The 19,448-nt window shown below is 63.4% G+C and overlaps 1 protein-coding gene across 1 annotated transcript; it reads right to left on the minus strand.

Annotated features, from left to right (window-relative positions):
- Positions 1 to 575: 575 nt before the first annotated feature.
- On the minus strand, positions 576 to 13,431 carry LSP1 (lymphocyte specific protein 1). The gene is made up of 11 exons (XM_058662680.1): positions 13,310 to 13,431; positions 11,288 to 11,530; positions 4,802 to 4,921; positions 3,729 to 3,911; positions 2,363 to 2,489; positions 2,055 to 2,147; positions 1,846 to 1,889; positions 1,624 to 1,705; positions 1,000 to 1,134; positions 792 to 869; positions 576 to 684 (listed from the first exon to the last, which is right to left on the minus strand). Exons 1-11 carry the CDS (start codon positions 13,414 to 13,416, stop codon positions 595 to 597), a joined length of 1,302 nt encoding a protein of 433 aa, XP_058518663.1. The 5' UTR covers positions 13,417 to 13,431; the 3' UTR covers positions 576 to 594.
- Between the last annotated feature and the right edge of the window lie 6,017 nt (positions 13,432 to 19,448).

Consider the following 19,448-nt stretch of genomic DNA (forward strand, 5'->3'; position numbering starts at 1 on the left):
AGGAGCTGTTGTCACTTGGCAGGTCTGACACTGGGACCAGGGGTGACCTGGAGAGCCCGGGGGAGGGAGCAGGGTTTCTGCAGGGGTTGTGGCAGACTAGTTGGGCTGGGGAAGCGAAGGGTTGCCAGTGTTGGGAGGAGAGTAGGGGGTCTATGGGAGCAGTGCCTGGTCTGTAATTGGTCAAGCTTTGCAAGGCAGCCAGCCCGGGGCGGGCACCGGGACCAGGGCAGGGTCAGGACTCCGGGAAGCTGGGTGCTGGGCACGGGTCTGTGGCCTCGTACTAATAAACACTGTCTGACCTGCAGGGGCACGGCTTCCTGTTTTCATTGGGGACGGCCGGAACCCCCCCTTCCCTGCAGCCCCGGGCTGCTGTGGGAGGGCTCTGAGCCCCAGGGGCCTCTCCCTTTCTGGGCCTGTAGGGAAACAAAGTTCCAAGGGCTCTGGCCCAGGAACCACACCCACTCCCCTAAGGAGCCCAGGGGTGACCAGCAGGTGCCCCAAAGGGAAGGGGCGGTGGTGCAGCCTGAGGCAGCTGTCACCCAGCGCAAGGCCCGCTGAGCGCCCCCTCACGCTGTGCTCACCGGGTCGGGACGCCTATGGGGCCGAGGCCTCGTCCACCAGCACCTTCTCGTACTTCCCGTGTCCCGTGGCCACAAACTTGTACCTCTTCCCTGACGGGGTGCTCTGCCGGGGACAGAGGTCGAGAGGAGATGTGAGCGCAGCAGAGGGCTCTGGGCCGCGGGCCTCACTGCTCTGGGCCATCCACGCTGCTTGCACGCCGAGGACCCCACCTTAACTGTCGAGGAGGTCTTGGGTCCTCCTCTCTGCTCCCAGAAGCTTCTCTTGCTCAGGTCTCCGGCCACAATGTCCTGGGCGGAGGGGACATAGAGACATCTCAGGCACCCCCTGTGGTCACGCCCCTGGCACAGCTGAGAAGGGCCTCAGCTTGGATGGCCCCCCACCTTTCGGCAAGGCTCTCCCGCCCTGCCTTGCCCCTACCTTGTTGGAGGTGGTCTTGGTTTCAGACTGAGCCTGAACCTGCCCCGTCTCCCAGAGATTCTTGGTGCTGGCCACAGCCATGCTCGGCAGCTCAATGGAGGGCTGCCGGGCCAGCTTGGGCGCCCGGCCTGCGGTCTGCAGAGAAGACGGGGCCCGGTAGCTGGGGCGGCCAGCCACCATGGGTCACATCGGCCGGCCCGAGGCAGAGGTCTCCTGCATGCCTCTCCCCAGGGTGGGATCAGGCACCCTGCACAGCTGTGTCTTCCTTCACTGAACCAAGGAGAGGGGCACTTCTTGACGTGAGGGGGGCACAGTGCCACCTGGGAGTGGGGGTCTATCCGCACATGGGCTGGACCCAGGGGCACTGACTGGGCAAAGGGTGGGTGGGTGGAGGGAGGGTAGCTGGGCTCAGTGGGGAAGAGGTGTTGGCCGGCTAGGCCGAGGGCTGTGGGTTGGATGGAAGGGGCTTGCTGGATGAATGGAGGGACAGGCCTTGGATGGGAGGGCACCGGACAGAGGTGATATGGGCAGGGGCAGGTGAGTGGGCAGAGGTCTCCGGTCGACTCTCGTTAGGAGGAGCCCCAGTGGTAGCAGGGAAGTGGTGGCTCTGGTCCCCGGGCCTACCTCGACGGCCTGGGTGTACTGTTCCAGCCTCTCGTCAATCCTGGCAACCGGCAAGGTGGGCTGGGCCTTGCTCTCGCTGCTGCTGTAGGGGTCGGGGTGGGTCTCATGCCCCGTCCGTGGGCATCCTGACACCGTTCCCGGAACCCTCCCACCACCCGAGGGCCCTCCCTGGACGCTCACTGTCCTCCACCCCTCCAAGTCCCCAGCCCCAACAGCACCCACCTGGCCGGCACCAAGAGGCTCAGGGACTCGGTCCCGTCTCTGAGCTGTCGAGGGAGAGGTGGCAGAGACGTGGGCTGGGGACAGCCAGGGCATCATCCTCCCCTGGCCGCCCAGCGCTCCGGCCTCGGCACCCCCTGCAAGTGCTGGCTGGGCCCAGCCAGCTCGCGAGCCAGGCAGGGAGCCGCGGCAGGGCCTGGGTCGAGGCCTACCTTGGTGGTGGGACTCTGGGGAGGTGAGTTCCGCCCTTCTGTCGTCTGCACGAGCAGGGGACTGGGCGTCCTGGGTGGCTGCCAATTCTCACGCTAGGAATGGAGACCCCAGGCTGACCCAGGGGCACCTCCTCATGCCTTCCCCGCCCTGCTCTGGGCAGCCCGTGGGAGCCTGACGCTGGCTCGTTTCCCCCCCGCCCGGCCGTGTCATTGTCCCCAAGGGCTCCCTGGCCTCACCACCCCCACCCCTGGGAAGGGGCCACAGAGCCCAGAGCCCCGGGCAGGCGCAGCCAGGGCACCCACGTCACCTCCTGTGCCTGAGTGTGCTCCAGGCTCGGCCCCGGCTGGCTCAGACACAGGCCCTGCAGGTGGCCCTGGGCGTGGTTCTGGTCAGCCCGGTCCTCCACCTGGTCCTCACAGGCATGCTGCATGGGTCTGTGCGGGGAGGGAGGCCGACTCAGCCCAGGGCTGGCAGCTTCCCCTCAGCGTAACGCGGGCCCTGGCCTAGGCTTCGTGGGCAAGGGGCTTCCGAGCCGAGGCCGCAGCCACTGCCCCAGCTGTGCTGGACGTAAGGAGAGGGTGGTGGCTGGGGCCCCAGCTACGCTGCTGCCTGGGGTCTCTGCGACTGCGTGCCTGGGTGGCTGGCCCTGCTCAGTAGGAGGGCATGAGGCTCGCGGAGTGAGGGCGAGTGGGTCTGTGGGATTTTAGGGGGCCGTGTGTGGAGGAGGCCAGGGTGTGTAGGAGAGAGGCTGACGGCCAGCCTTGAGGCAGGGAGTCCAGACCACCGGCCATCCCGGCAGCACAGTCCCTCACACTCTGCTGAATTTCTGGCCTCTCGGTGTCCGAGCCAGCGGAGACCCGGGCCCAGCCCGCGTGGACGTGGTCAGGGCTGGAGGCAGCCACGTGTAGGCACAGAGGGGGCTGTGCAGGTATGGGGGATGGGATGGCGGGCAGCCCAGCCAGGCTCAGCAGAAGGGCTAAAGCGCCCCCTGCTGGCAGAGCCCGGCAGTGCAGGCGCCCCGCTGCCTGGGGCGGCTGACTTCCCCACCACAGGCAATGGAGACACTGAGGCCCCAGAGTGGTGGGCACAGCGCCAGGTCCGAGGCCCCCCGAAAGGCAGTCGGGCCTGGAGGAGCGGGGCTGTGTGCAGGATGGAGCCGAGAGGCCGTGGGACAGCACCGACTTGGCCAGCACTAGGGCTGGCGCCAGGGCTGCCTCTGTGGACGGATCTGCGGAGAGAGCTGGTTCCTGCTCCAGGCTGAGGGGGCCCCTGTGCCCCCAGATACAAACCCGAGCCAGGCTTCCCAAGGTGGGGGTTGGGGGAGCCCAGGTCACAGCCTGCAGAGCAGGGAGGGTCAAGGTGAGAGCCCCCTCCCCGTCCCTCATCCCCTCCATCTGGAAAGCAGCGTGCACATTGCCTCCGTGGGAATGGAGCCCGGCCAGCCCCGAGGGAGGAAGGGGCGGGCGGCCGGGGGCTGCGGGGCCCCATTCCGTAAGTGGGCTGCAGCTGCGGGCTGGCGTGGCCGGGGGGCCCTGGGGAGCCCAGGAATGAGGCTTCTCACCGCCCCGCCTCACTGTCTAGCTCTCTTCCTCTGTTCCCCCCCTCCTCACAGCCAAGAGGACATTTCGGGGTTCTGGCTGGGAAAGGGGGGGCAGAGACTGCTGCTCACGTACGGGCTGGGAGACCTGGACTGCGCCTGCTGCTGCTCCCTGTGCAGACTCTTGCCCAAGGCGGGATCCCGGCCATCCTCTGGGGTCTCCTGGGTGTCCCCGCACTGCCGCCGCGGCTCTGGCTTCTGGGACCAGTCACCAAAGCCCTCATCTTCGTCCGTTTCAGGGGCCTGGGAGGGCTTCGGGCTGCAATGGGGGTGGGGGGAGCATGCAGCCCAGGCTTAGCTGCTGGCTGGGTCCCCGGGCCCCACACACTTGTCAGGTCCTGGAGTCCCTGGCTCTGCTGTGGTCAGAGAGACCCCACAGACGGGCTCTGCTCCCCATCACTCGGGGCCTGCTGAGGGCACGGCCATGCCTCACCCAGCAGTCCAGGTCTGTGTTAAACTAGTGTTGTGCCTCCTGCTTTAGTCTGCGAGCCCCTGAGGGCAGGGCTGTGCCTTCCCCACAGCCAGTCTGGGGCTCCCCAAGGACAGGGCTGTGTCCCCCAACCAGTGTGGGGCTCCCCCACAGTCTGGGGCTAAGCCTTCTCCCCAAGCCCGAGTCTAAGAGTCTGTTGTGTTTCCACCATTAGCTTGACTCTGAGAACAGAGCTGTGCCTCTCTCATCAGTCTGGGGCTCCCCAAGAACACGCCTCTGCCCCCAACCCCTGCCAGGCAGCGCTGCCACGTGGCGGGCCGCGCTGTGCGGGCGGGGAGGGCCTGGAAGGTTCTCAGGCTGAGGGCCGACTTGGCCAAGCAGCACTCCAGCCCGCCCAGGGTTGCTGACTCGGGAAAACGGAGCAGAATGGGAAAAACAGCCCAGCCCAGCCGCGGGGGCCTCGCGGGCCTCGGGAGGCAGCGCGCCGGCCCGTGGCCGCCAGCTTGGCCGCGGGGAGCTGGGGCCCGGGCTGGGGTCAGCAGTGGTGCAAGCCAGGGCCAGGGCACGTCGGCACCCAGAGTTAGGGCTGGCAAGGCATCCAGCGGTCAGGGCCACCCAGGGCTGCTGGCCACCTCAGACCCCAGGGCACTCCCCCCATGCCTGCTGCATGTCCGCTGTCTGGGAATCTGGGGTCCGGGGCCCAGGGGTGGGGGGCTCACAGCGTTTCCTGCTCCAGCAGCTCACAGGCAGGGCTGTCCCCATGTCCATCCTCGGCCTGCTGCTCCTGCTGCTCCCCAGCGGCCTCCTGCGTGTCCTCTGCACCCCATTGTGCCGTGAATCTGGAGCCAGAGGGGGACAGTCAAGTGCCAGCCACCACGGGCACCACCCTGCATGCCACAGGCTTGAGTGTGGGACAAGTCCTGAAAGCCAGCACCCAGGCCAGTAGTCTGTGCCTCAGTTTACCCATGTTTCAAGCAGAGGCCACGCAAGACGGGCAGGAAGGCACGCTCTGCTGGCCCAGAGGGTGGTGTCAAGACTCCGTGTCGGAAAGAGACCCTCACTGTCCTCAAAGGCTGGAGGGACACAGGGACAGCCAGGACTGGGCCCAGCATGGCTTCGGCTGCAGGCAGGGCCCCAGGAGGGGCCAGGCAAGGGAGAGCTGCCCGAGGCCACCTGGGACCAAATGGCCTTGGCCAGGGTCACTGCTGGGGACCCCGTGTCGCCCTTCTCAGCCCAGGGGTGTGTGGCACTGGGAGACAGCACCCTTGCCCATAAGGGCCAGGATTCCGAGAGGTCATCAACCCCGCCCCACCAGCACCGGGGGCAGGAGGGGTCCAGCAGCCCCGTCTCCAGGGGTAGGGGACTTGCAGACCCTCGCTCTGATTTCAGGACCTTTCTGGGAGGACTCTGGGATACTGCAGAGATGGAGAAACTGCGGCTCAAGAGCCCCCAGCTTCCCGGGGATAGGGGAAAGCTGGAGAAGTACCAGTGTGCTTGCAGGCACGGGGGACCAGGGCTCTCCACGGGCACACAGGGCTGGGGTCTCCCAGCCTGAGTCTCACTCTCCAGCCAGTGTCCGCTGTGTGACCCCACGCTGGCTCCCCACACCCGGCTCCAGGCCTCCGGCCCCTGGCCAGGCCACGCCATAGTCCGTGAGCTCTCTTCCCTCTCCTGGGTCTCCCCTAAGCCTCACAGACGAAAGCCAGGCCTCTCCCCGGGCCCGGAGCCAGGGCCGGCTCTCCACGGCTGCCACGTGGGGCGGCTGCTGCAAGCATCCGCTCGAGCCCGCACCCCTCCCCTCGCCCCACCGCCCAGCGCCACATCAGCACCTCCAGCTGGGGCTGGGATGCCTGGGCCTTCACCCCTGCTCCTCCGGCCCGGGGTGGGAGAGCTGGGGTACCCCAAGTGCCCATCCTGACAGCCTAACGCACACTACAGGCTCACACACACACACTACAGGCTCACACACATACACACTACAGGCTTACACACACAGTACAGCCTCACACACACACTACAGGCTCACACACAGTACAGCCTCACACACACAGTACAGCCTCACACACACAGTAAAGGTTCACACACACACACAGAGTACAGCCTCACACACACAATACAGCCTCACAGACACAGTACAGCCTCACACATACAGTACAGGTTCACACACACACAGAGCAGCCTCACACACACACACACAATACAGCCTCACACACACACACACACACACACACACAATACAGCCTTACACACACAGTACAGCCTCACACACACAGTACTGCCTCACACACACAGAGCAGCCTCACACACACACACACACAATACAGCCTCACACACACAGTACAGCCTCACACATACAGTACAGGTTCACACACACACAGAGCAGCCTCACACACACAGAGTACAGCCTCACACACACAATACAGCCTCACACACACAGTACAGCCTCGCACACACAGTACAGGTTCACACACACACAGTACAGCCTCACACACACAGAGTACAGCCTCACACACAATACAGCCTCACACACACAGTACAGCCTCACACACACAGTACAGGTTCACACACACAGAGCAGCCTCACACACACACACAATACAGCCTCACACACACAATACAGCCTCACACACACAGTACAGGTTCACACACACAGAGCAGCCTCACACACACACACACACAATACAGCCTTACACACACAATTCAGCCTCACACATACAGTACAGGTTCACACACACAGAGCAGCCTCACACACACACACACACACACACACACACACACACAATAGAGCCTTACACACACAGTACAGCCTCACACACACAGAGCAGCCTCACACACACACACACAATACAGCCTCACACACACACTACAGGCTCACACACACACACACAGTACAGCCTCACACACACACACAGAGTACAGCCTCACACACACACACTACAGGCTCACACACACACTACAGGCTCACACACACACACAGTACAGCCTCACACACACACTACAGGCTCACACAGGCTCACACACACAGTACAGCCTCACACACACAGTACAGGCTCACACACACAACACACTACAGGCTCACACAGGCTCACACAGGCTCACACACACAACACACACAGGCTCACACAGGCTCACACACACAACACACACAGTGCAGCCTCACACACACACTACAGGCTCACACACACAACACACTATAGGCTCACACAGGGTACACATCCTCACATGTGCTCACAACACCCATTCACACACAGCACACACACATGGACATGCTCACACACTATAAATGGATGCCTTGTGCACGTGTGGGCTTGGACACGGGGGAGGTGTGTAAGGGCTCCCAGAAAGTCAAGTCCTGTCCCACTGCCGGGACCCATGGGTGTGCCCTGCTGCCCCGAGAGGTGGGTGCTAGCCCCAGCAGGAGGTCGACACATGCTTTCTGATAACCACAGCCCCCGGGCCCCAGCGTTGTCCTAGACCAGATCCTGGGTGGCAGGAGGGGGCGCTCAGACAGGAAGGGGGCAAGGACCACACTGGATTCAGGGTCTTATGCCACATGCCCCTGCTGTGGTGCCCGTGGGCAGCTCCTCCTGTGCCCAGGCTCTGTGGAACAGGCCGTGGTGTTTGCGGTGGGGGAGGTCTGCCCTGTCTCCAGGCCGGGAAGCAGCCTGCCGTCCCCCAAGTGCTGACCCAGCAGCCGAGGACTGGGAGGCCCCCCCGGCCCCTTCCCGCCTCCTCCCTTCCCACCCGCCCGCGGCCCCCGGATGTGAGTCATGCGGGCCCCCTCCCCATGACCTCACTCCCTCACTATTCCACAGCTGGGCCCCGTTCTGGGAACCGGGAGGGGGAGGCTCTCCTGGGCTGGGCTGGGGGCCCCTGGCCTGGGAAAGGCGCCCCACGGCCAGCAGCCCAGACCCTCTGGCGCGCGCGCCCTGGAGCCGTCGGGGCGCTGGCGTAGCCCGCGCAGCTGTGAGGGATTTGGTGTTCCCGTGCAAATGAAATTAGGCCATTTCCTGTGTCTGCTCTGGCTGCCACACAGCCTGGGGTTCAGCCTGAGGGGCCAGGCTGGGGGCTGTGCTCTCTGCATCTACCCAGGCCCGTTCCACATGGGGAGGCCATCCACAGACCCCAGACCCATGCCTGCACATTCCTCCCCCTACTGCTCAGCCCCCACAATTCTGGAAGCGGGGGTTCCAGCCCCATCCCACCCCGACCCTTGCCCCAGGCAATCCAGAGAGCAGGGTTGGGCAGCAGGATCTGTGTTCTAAGCCTAGGGTACTTGAGGGTCCAGTGGGGCACTTGTGGAGATGGGGGCACCCAGGCAGCACAGGAGAACCCCACCCCACCAGGCTTACGGTTCTTCCGTGTTCAGGGCAGGAAGGACGTCTGGCCCTCAGGTGACCGCACAGAGCAGGGGACGAGACGCTGCCCAGTGCCCCAGGCCCTGGGACCACCCTAGGATAGAAGAGGGGTCTGAGGCACCCCCTAGCTGTGGTCACACACCTGTGACAGGGTGGATCTCTGACCATGATGGACAGGGCGGGGATGGCAGCCCCTGGCACTGCCCAACTCAGGCTTGAGGGAGATGCAGTGACAGGCGTGGGCACCATTTGTCCCCTGCAGGAGCGGACAGGGAGCTGGCTCTGGTATGGGTGACCGCTGAGAGACCCAGAGAACCACAGGGGAGCTGTGGTCAGGCTACAAAGGGGTTCTTCCTGGCTCTCGCAGGCCCCTGAGCCCCTGGCCGCAGAGTGAGTCCAGCTTGGCTCATATCCCCTCTTGCGTCTCCCTGCATCCCTCCCCGACCTCTGGCACAAGAGCCGATGGGTGGGAGACTCACAGAACGTACTAGGAGGTCCCCAAGGCTGGGACTCGACCGGCTTGACCTCTAGACAGGATGGCACTGGAGGACCTGGCATGGGACTCTCAGGAGACCACCCAGTTGAACAGAGGGACTGGGGGCTTTGGGAACCCATGGAGGGTTCTGGGCTTGGAGGGGTGAGCACAGCTAAGCTGTCCTGGGAAGGTGATTGACCACAAGAAACCGGAGCCCAGGCCAGGTGGGCCACACTCAGGAGAAAGGGGACCCTGTGACGCGGGGGCCAGGGGGTGCTTCCGCTGGAGCGGGTGGGTCTGGCTCCTGCTGAGGTGGTAGGGCCCTGCATGCTCACGGCTACTGGTGCTGGCACGGTGGCCTCCATGCAGCCGGGAAAGGGGGCAGTAACCCTCACTGGCTGGCAAGGCCCTTGGGGCAGGGCCAACTTTTGCCGGTCCCATCTGGGAGGGCTCCCTGGAGGGTGCCTTGCCTGCACAGGACATTGGCTGGCCTCGTTCACAGCTCAGGGCTGGCTGGCTGCGGACTGGGGGTGGTGGGTGACGAGTGGCCGGTCCCTCCACGGCGCACAGACTCAGCTGCTCACGCCGGGACGAGGTGCTGTGCAACCTAGCCCCTCTCGGATGGAGGCTCCTGGTGGAAAAAGCCCTGCAGGTGAAGGGCAGTGGCGGGTCTGAGAGTTTCCTCCCAACCCTGGGCCCGGGCTCCCATCTCCTCCAGGACCCAAGAGGTGCCTGAAGGCTTCCCCCAAACACCCCCACTTTCCTTCCTGGTGGGAAACAGCCACTCAGAACCCCCAAACCAGTGGAGCCTGTCTTCAGCCTGAACCCCACTGCCCAGAACTCGATGACCCTCGAGCCACTGGGGAGGGGCCGCCGCTGCCAGGCCCCTCCCCGCTCGGCTGCTCCATCCCTCTCCCCGGCTCTCTTGTCTGCTGGCCCCAGCTCATGGCACCGCATCCCACGTATGGTCACTAGCCCGCACCTTCCTCTGAGCCTCCCAGAAACACAAATCTTGGGGTGCCTCACCCCTACCCAGGCTCTGAGCCAGCCCTGCCAGTGGGGGCTGTCTCCCCATTTTTGCATTTATAACTAACCATTCTGGGCCGTGCCTGGAGGCTTAAACTGGTTTTTTTGTGGTCTCTTACCAACATCCCGACATGTGCAAGGGCTTCACGGCCTCCCCACTGGCCTGCCAGGACCCTGCCCCAACTCTTCCTCCCCCGCCCCTGCTCTCTCCAGCCCTGCATCTGGCCTACCCTCGGGGGACAGCTCCCACTTGCCCCGGTCCTTCAGAGGGGCCTAGGAAGCAGCATTCCCTCAGGGGTGCAGAGAAAGACCCCTGACTTGGGGGTGGTGGTTACAGGAGGCATGCTCAGAACCCGCGGTCGGGTTCAGGCAGGGCTGAGGGGAAGGGCAGTGAGTGGAAACGCCTTGGAGAACTGCAGCTTAGGGAGACACACGGAGTCAGGACCCGACTCTACCGCTTGGCTGGAGTCACAGCCTCTGTGTGTCGCGTTCCATTCCCAGCTGCCCCACCTGCAGGAGGCATCTGCGGAGGGGTCGCTCCTTGTCGGGGCCCCCTGGCCCCTGCACCTCCCTCCCCAGCCACCTGCCCGCTGCACTCTGCAGGCTCTCTGCCTCCTGTAGAGCCAGGCCAACAGAGCCCTCGGAGTGGCCCCTGTCGTCTGTGCCACTGCCTGCTTCCGGAGGTGCCCAGGCTAGTCGGGCAGACCCCACCCTCAACTCCCACGCACCCCAGAACATTCCTTGGAGCCTGGATGCCAAAAAGCCCTGGGTCTTGGTGGCTCAGAGACCCCAAGTGCTCAGGTCTGTATGCGCTAGGCTACCAGTGGCACACCCCGCTGCCCGCACCAGCTGCTCACCTCACACTGCCAGCCTACCTCTGGTGATGTGCCCTTGGGGCCAGCAGCCTCCTCACCCCAGCGCCCCTGCTTGTCCACTGCCCTCAGTGGCTCAGCCGGCCTGCCAGGGTGGTGGGTGGCGGGGTCAGAGGTCAAGACCTCCCCCTCTCCCAGTCCATCCCACCCGCATCTCCTCCCACCCCAAATCCAACCTCCCCCCGCCCCCCCGCAACTGTTCCGACTCCACCGGCATCTGCGACAGGCTGCCCCATCTCCTCTCTGCAGGCCGGGACCCTGCGACCTCCGCACACGGAGCTCCACGGCGCTGCACGGCCAGGCTGCTCTGCCGGGGCTGGCACTACTCCCGAGGCAAGGCTACGATGCTCTGCCATGCTCTTCCCTCCCGGCCGATGACCCCATGGCCCCCTGATGCACCCCGCTCACAGCAATGTCCACAGACACTGTCCTGTCGTCCATCCCTCCCTTCCTCCAGCTACCGGCTCAGACCCACCTGAGCTGCCAGGGGCTGCCAGGGGCCGGACACAGGGGCAGATCTGCTGGCCTGGCACACGACCACCTGTGCTGCCCCACTCCGGGCAGCTCCTGACCCCAAACACGGGCGATTCCCCTGGCTCCGGTTCCGAGCACCCGCCACCATTGGCTATCTTGGGGCTGCAGCGGGTGGTGGTAGGGTGCCCGGCCTGGCTGCCGGTCCCTTCCTGGGTCTCGCTGGTGCCCAATGAGGCACTCACGCCTGTGAGAGTAGCAAGAGAGGGGCGGGGCGCTGCCTGGGCCTGACGGCTGCCTCCGACCCCCCGCCCACGCCTGAGCCTGCACGTTCTCATCTGTATAAACAGGGGTGGGTAGGGGGGAGGCGAAGGCTAGCCACTAGGAGCCGGGGGCGGCTCTCAAGGGTTCTGGCTGTCCCAGTCCTGCTCTGCCTCCGGATCCCGAGGGTCACGGGACCCGCCTTGGCAGTGCAGCACTGGGACCCAGGACGTTGGCACCAGGGCTGTCATGGCTACTGCCCGAACATCCTCCTACACTCCCAGTCATGGGCAAGCACGCTGAGGCTCTGAGGCGAGAAGCCCCTGTCCCCTGGAGCCCCCGAGGCTCACTCCTCACATCCCAATACCTTGGTCCCTGGCACGGAGCAGGGGATGCCATGTGGGCCCCTGAGGGCATCTGGGGTCCCCAGGGATAGGCTCTCTGCTGCTGCCTCCTGCTGCCCCTCCCATCAGAGACCCTGGCAGCAGGATCAGGTGGGGCTGCCCCCACCCCTTTCAGTGCCCAACACCTGCCCTTCCCGGCCTGGAGTCTTGGTACCCATCTCAGCCCCGAGGCCCCCACACCCGGGGATGACACAGAGCAGCACACGCCTTTGCTCCCCACCCTGGGCTGGGTTCGATCGTTTCCTATGGTTTCTCTCTCCTTCCCGGGACCCTGGCCCTGCGCTGCCCTCCCATCTCGGCCTCACCTCGCCATCGGGGACGTGCTGTCCCTGGCCCCCAACCTTCACGAGTGTCCCTTCAGGCTTACAGGGACTGCTCTGCCAGTTCTGCACACCCAGCCCTGGGGTCTGACCTCACATGACACTTCACCCTTCTCCCAGACCCAGGCTCCCAGCCACAGCTGCCATGCCCACCTGCGCTCCGCAGGCCTCTAGGTTGCTCTGGCTCCATGAGGTGCCCGGGGGCAGACACAGGGTGCCACTGTGGCGTGCTCTGGTAGAGGGCTGGTTCCCAGGTGCCCACGGCACCCTGGCCGCCGCTCGCTCCCGATCTGCCCAGCTCCGAGGCGTCAGCTGGGACTGCAGCCTGAGCCTCCGCGCTCTGGGCTCCGGCCCTGACTCCCTGCCCAGGAGGCTGGGCCACTCGGTCCCTGTGCCCCCTGCTGCCGGCTCGGCCAGGCTCCCAGGCACAGAGGGCTGTGGCCATCGGACCCCCCGGGCCCTCGGCAGCGCCGCCCACCCGGACACCCGGCCCTGCCAGGGCGGGGGCCACCCCACCCTCAGGACCTCGGGCCTTGGGAGGAGGGGGACTGGGGAGCCACGCCCCTTTGGACAGTGTGGTTTGGAGGCCTGGCTTCCCCTGGGCCCTCTGGGGCCAGCCAGCAAGCTGCCAGTCCCATCTCCTGATGGCTGCACCCTAGTATCCCCCATCCCTTCCCCCAAGGACTCCTGACCTACACGGCTCCTGCCGGGTGCCTGCTGAGCTGGTAAAAGCCCTTGGGTGGGCTGCATGGGCCTTGCACCTGCTGTGCGCAGGTTCCTGACACCGCAGGGGTTCCAGGGGCTCACACTGCCCCAGCAGCCTTGGATGGAATGCCCGGACAGGATGCCAGCCACGGTGGAGGCTCAGGTCAGGCTACAAGTGCCCCAGCTCCTCCATCCCACCCCAAATGCCAACCCCAGAGGGCTGCAGGATCAGGCAGGCCACGGGGAGTCGGGGTTGCCCCAAAAGGCCAAGGCCCCCCTCTGACCACCCCTCACACTGGCCTGGCCCGCGGTGGGCCCAGGACAGCACTGGCTCACACGTGGCTGGGCAGGAGTCCGGAAGGACGGGGATCCTGGTGCCCGCAGGAGGCAGAGCTTGGCACGGGTGGGGGGGGGCTGCGGGGGCGTGTCAGCCCCAGGGCCATACCCTGCCAGGCTGCAGCCTTGGACGGCTGAGCAGGAGGAAGTGGAGTGGGGGGTGCTGCTGAGCCCCGGGCTGACACCACACTGGGACAGGAAGGGGTGGATCGGGACGACACATCCTCCCGCTAGCCCCAAGGGAGGGTTTTAGTACACTCCAACAGGAGTCAGCTGACGCCTTACCGCCTCCCTGCCACCAGTGCCTGGTTCACCCCTCCCAAGTCTGCCTCAGCAGACAGTGCCAACCCGGCTGTGCCTGCCCCCCGGCTTCCTGGGCCACACAGGTTCTCTGCTGTGTGGCCATGTGCAAGTGATTTCATGTCTCTGATCTGTCTACCAGCGCTGGGCGGTGAGCCTCAGCAGCTGGAAGATGGCATATAGCAGCCACCAGTGTGTGCATGGCGCGTGGGACTTCGTGGCCCCCTGATCAGCAGGAAGGGTCAGTGGACTGGGCCTTGTCACCACGGTCATGCATGCTCCACCAGTCCCAACAAGATACTGCCCCCATGCCCCCTTGGGGACTTGAGGGCACAAGTTCTTGGTCTCCACCAGCCTCCTGTCCAGGTGGTCAGGCAGGGTGCCCGCGGGATGAGGTTTGGGGCCAGGCCCCTCCAGTGTGCACTGGCCTCTTTCAACTGCTCGTGTGAAGTGGCCAAGGGGGGCCTGAGGGGTGGACTCCAGGGACTCCTTAGGACCCAGGCCACAGAGCTCCCTGGGGGATCCCTGGACCCTGGGGACACATCTACCCTCTGAGCAGCCCCAAGCTGGACCTGGAAGGTCAGCATGAAGCCCAGAAGCCAGGACTCCAGGGGCCAGATTGCCCAGAGGACAACCATGGGGCAACCATGGGGACAGGAGAAAACTCTCTCTTGGGGCCTGGCTCCAGGGAGAAGTCAAGGCAGGCTTCCTGTAGGAAGCCATGGGTTTCTAAGCTCAGAAGGGTTGGGGAAAGGCCCTGCAGACGGCTCAGAGTGGGTTGATCAGAAGCCCAGATCTGGGCAGCCCCAGGCCCTCTGCCCACCAGGCAGAGGACACTGCCTCGGCCTGGTGCTGCCTAGTTTGCGGGGCTGGAAGTTCACCTTGGTCATCTACAAAGTAAAGCACAGCCCGGTGGTCCCTGGGGGGCCAGCATGGCTCCCCCAGCCCCCCAGCCCCTTGGAGCGGTTGCAGAGACCCCAGGGGCCCGCAGCCAGCGGGAGCACAGGTGCCAGCGGAGCGGCGGCGGCTCCGGCGTCGTGCAACCGCAGAACGCCGGTGCGCACGTGCGCGCGGGCCTGGCGCCGCGGCGCACCTGGACGTACCTCGGGAGCTCTGGCCGGCCCGGTGTGCGGCCTCTCCTCGCTGGCAGCGTCGCGCCGCTCATGCCGCCGCCCGCCGCGACCCGGCCTGACCCCGGCCCTGGGGACACTGCAAAGCTCCCGGCAGCCGCCGCCCGCACCCCTGCTCCGCGTGGGCCCCCGTGCCCAAGCGCACGCGCGCGCGGCCTCCCTGGCTCGGACGCCCCCTCCCACCCGGTCCCTTGTCCCCGGCGGGTCTGCCGGGTCCTGCGACTCTGGGGCTCTCCGCCCCTCGTCTCGCCCAGCTGCTTTCTCTTTTGTTCCCTCAGCCCCCCTCCCCACCCCCCAACCTCCTCCTCCTCCCCAGATGAGTAAAGATGTTAGACGGCCGACCTCCGGACAGTGGGCTGCCTCCCCCTTGGGTTGCCTGGAGGCCCCCTCCCCTTGTCCCTTGCCCCTGGGCTCCAGGGCGACTGGCCATCCATGGTGCCCGCTGCCCTGGGCGCTGCCCCGGCCTGGTCCGCTCGGGCTCCTGCTGGCCTCTGAAAGCGGTCCCCGGCCCTGTCTGGCCCCCAGCCCCTCTCCTCTTGGTGTCTTTCTGCCTCCCATCGCCCGCCCTCGCCCCATCCTGCCTCTCCCCTCCCTTCCTCCCTCCCTGCCTCTCCCCTTGCGGCTTCTCCTCCTTTTTGGTCTCATTGTCCTTGCATACTCCCAGCCCTGGGCGCTGGGTATCCCCTCCCCTAGCTAGAAGGAGGGGGAGTCTGGCACCCCAGGAATCCCTTCTGGTCCCCAAATGGGGAGGCCGCAGCTCGCCTCGGGGGTCCCCACATGGCACTTGGATGGGGGAGGGGGAAATACGCAGAAGCCGCTAACACAGCCGCTCCCTTGGGTACCCGAGAGCAGGCATGGGTGGGCCCGGTGCCCCCCTGCCCCTCCCCTGGCCAATGCCCAGGGGGAGCCCAGCCCATTGTTTCCCTGGTTGGGCTCAGGCCCCTGACTCACTCGAGGCTGGTGGCTGGACCAGCTCCGGAATGGCCAGAGGAACCCACTCGGCAACTCAGTGCTCACGGCCACTCCCAAAGGCAGAGGCCGCAGTGCCCACGTCCTGGCCACGAAGGCTGGGCCGCGGGCCGCCTAGATCCTGCCTGGGGCCATGGCCTGCATGCGTGCGGCGGGCCAGCCGCATGTGGCCCTCTGTGCTCACTTCATGGAGCCGGCAGGGCCGGCTAGTCCATGGGCCACGAGGGAAACCAGCCCCCAAATGTGTAGGGAAGGTGGCCTGTGCTGGAGGGGGTCTCGGCAGCCAGGGGTCTCCATGTGGACTGTGGCTAGGGTCAGCCATGATGCGGGCACAGGATGTGTGGACCCGCTACCCACCCCTCTGGCATCTCCCAGGAGCCTCAAGGACTTCCCTGTGGCCACCCACGGAGAGCCCTACCCGCTCCCCCAGAAGCCAGCCTGCACTGTATTTCCCTCTCCTGCTAGTGTCTCAACTGTGGCCAAGGCATGCTGTGGTTCTAAGACAGGAAAAGATTCCCGGGAACTGTGGGAGTTCTGACTCCCAGGAGGACAGACATCTGCGAGAGACACCAGTGGGTGGGAGGCGGCCCTGGAGCGCAGAAGCCGCCATCCGCAACCCGCACAGCGGCCACATCCCATTTAGGCACAAGAACGCCGAGGATTTTATGTCAGCTCCCTTACGTCTCAGCCGCACACCCATCTGGTCAGCCGTCCATCTCCCCATTCACCCGCTCCTCCATCCTCTACAAGCCAAGGTGTGTCTTTCCACGGAGCATTTGTAAACCCTGTGTTCTGACACACACAGCCATCCAGGTGTCTGTAAGAAGACCAACTTCCAATCTGTTCCTGCACCTCTAAGTCCACAGGTTACCTGCTGTCCTTCCTTGGACCAGCCGCCGGTGTGCAGGCAGCACAGAGCAGCTCAGTGAGGCCTGCATCACTGCTTCGTCATGACCTGCTACTTGTTCCCCCATCAACCAGAGCGTCTGCCACTCTGCTGGCCAGCCAGTGACCTCGTGGTCCTTTCATGAGTCCTTCTGCCCCCAGGGAGTCTTCTGTCCGGATTGCCACTCATCCTCACCCGTGTCCTCCGACTTCTCTGTCCACACGGCTGCCCAGCCAGCCATGCATGCAGCCAGCCAGCTGCCCGCCACACCTGTGCTTTCCCCACAAACACACAGTTGACCGTCAGCTTGGCCAGAGTCATCCACATGTAGCAGTTCCGGGGACACCGCCAGCACTGGTTGTCCTCCGTCCATTCATTCACTCATCCAACAAGTCACTCGTCCCTGACGTATTTTAGATTTATGTACCCATCTGCCCGCATGTCTATTCCACAGGCTTGCGTTAGATCAGATGCTTTCAGGTTTGCTACATGACAGTCCTGGAAGAAATGAACGTAGCCATTTCCAGAGAGATTTGATTGATGAGAGAAAGAGAGGGGTGGGGAGTAGAGAGAGGGAGAGATAGAGTGAGGCCCTTAATTTAGGGATGTCTGTTTGCCCACCTACTTTTCCAGGTGTTCATTCAACAGCCATTAATCTATTGATTCATTAAATATCCACTGACTTTTCCCCCCATGCATCTCTTGCTATTTCATCCCTTCGTCCATCTGCCCGGCTGCAGACCACCCTTCTGTCCATCTTTTTTGCTATCGTTCTGGTAAGGGGTCCTGTGTCCACAGTCCACACACGCGCCCGTGTGCTTCTGTCGTGTGTCTGTGACCAGTTCATCCCATCCTCTGCTCACTCGGCTCTGGGGGCTTGTCCGCAGCTGCTGTACAGACAGGAACAGCACAGTTACATACGTGGATGCAATTCTCTGTTGCGGTGATCAACAGAGATCAGTGGATGTTTAATGAATCAATAGATTAATGGATGTTGAATGAACGCCTGGAAAAGTAGGTGGGCAAATAGACATCCCTAAATTAAGGGATCAAAGTCACCATCTTTTCTGTACCATATGCATTGTTTTGGTATCTCATCTGTGTCCACCCTTCCAATGGAACACACCTACACACTCTGTTTTGTCTGTCTGTTCTGTGGCGACCCACCCACACGGCCAGCCCTCCTGTGTGGGCACACACACATCTGTATATCACTTATCCTCCCAGCCGCTTAGCCACACACCCGTCATTTCATCCATCCTCTCACGTCTGCACTGAACTCTTCACAGGAGCCTTCGCACGTCCACTCAGCCATCTATCGGAGCCCCCATGGGAAGTTCATTCATCTATTCCCCCATACATCTACACATGGAAGTACCCAGGCATTCATCCACCCACCTCGTAATCCACCCCTCCACCATCCCTCCACCGATTCACCTGTCCAAACATCCATCTCTCCATCCCAACGCCCATCAGTCCTTACATGCACACATCCAAATATCCCTCCACTCACCAAGCCACATATCCAATGAGGCATCTGTCACTATCAACCCATCCATTCATCTCTTCCCTTCATCCATCAACCACATATCCAAACATGTGTCTATGCACTCATCCATCCAACCCATCTACTCACCTGTTCATTAACCTACAGCCTCATGTCCACCCTGCAGCCCCTGTGCAAACACTGTTCTGTGTTTGCTTCTGTTCATTCATACGCACATCCAGCCATCCAACCACTGTTCCCTGACCCATCCATCCATCCATCCACCCACCCAGCCAACGGACGGACCAGTCATGCTTGTGTAAGTCCATCTGTTTACCATCCACTCATAAACAGCCATCTTCCATCCATCCATCCATCCGTCCGTCTGTCTAGCCACCCACCTAAATGCCTGTCCCTCTGTCCTTCCTTCCACATACCCATCTGTCAGTCCATCCAGCCATCCATTCATCTATCAGCCCATGCAAACATTTATTTATCTGTCTAAATATTCACTCACACGTCCTTCTAGCAGTTCCTGCCTGCTTTTCTTTATCTGCCTTTCCGTTGACTTACACTTTTCTCCATCTGTGCCTAAGACAGAGCGCATAAGCTCATGTCTGTCCGTGGCTGGGGGCTGAGTGTCGTGATAGAGTGTAAACAATGCCTGGAGCGGTGGCTAATTGTGCTTGGACGCAGTCATGAGCTCCTGTACATCCCAGCCTCACCCACATGTGGTCACTGGCACAGCAAGCCGTGGGGACACATGATTGGAGGGGATAACTAGGACTGGTGTTCTTGGGGGTTCCTGATGGAAGCATAGGAGGTGTAGGGAAGGTGGCTGCACATGCCGCGGGCACTCATTGGTCCCCTGTGTCTCCCTGGCCAAGCAAGCACCTCTGACAAACAGAGAGTGGATCAGGGTAGTGGTTGGAGGTCATGCCTGGGCATTGACTGGGAGTGCGGAGAAAAGCAAAAGGATGTTTTTCAGAGCCTTCTGGAATAGACTTCCAGGCCTTGTCTGTCTCAAATCTATTGTTTTCAGTGGACGGTATCTGGGAGAGTTGGGGGAGGCAGGCTTGGCTTAGCTCTGAACCCACATCATTGAGATTTGTGGAGCCCAAGAAAAAGGGGCCTAGAGACTGCTGCGAGGGGGTCTTCTTGGTTGGTGTGGGAGTGGGGTCCCGCATCCAACTGTTGGCCCATGTGGCAGCTGGGGAAGCTGCAGCTCCGAGCGAGAACTTGGGTGCGCCCCCCTCCCCACCCAACCATCCACACACACACTCCTACTGTGTGTGGTGTATATGTGCCATGTATGTGCATGCACACACATGTCTAAATAGGGCAGCCTCCCTCTGTCCCCAGGAACCC

Source organism: Ochotona princeps, chromosome 4 (assembly GCF_030435755.1).
Source record: "Ochotona princeps isolate mOchPri1 chromosome 4, mOchPri1.hap1, whole genome shotgun sequence".
In the NCBI taxonomy this organism is placed as follows: Eukaryota; Metazoa; Chordata; class Mammalia; order Lagomorpha; family Ochotonidae; genus Ochotona; species Ochotona princeps.

What these genes read in the sequence shown, in the direction of transcription:
- LSP1 (XM_058662680.1), bottom strand. Translation starts at nt 13,416, where the DNA reads ATGGCCCTGGGGCTGACACGCCCCCGCAGCCCCCCCCCACCCGTGCCA. An exon ending in GGACTCCTGCCCAGCCACGT is followed by an intron (nt 11,531 to 13,309) that starts GTGAGCCAGTGC and finishes CTACTCTCACAG; the next exon opens with GCGTGAGTGCCTCATTGGGC. An exon ending in GGCAGCCCCTGGCAGCTCAG is followed by an intron (nt 4,922 to 11,287) that starts GTGGGTCTGAGC and finishes CTCTGGCTCCAG; the next exon opens with ATTCACGGCACAATGGGGTG.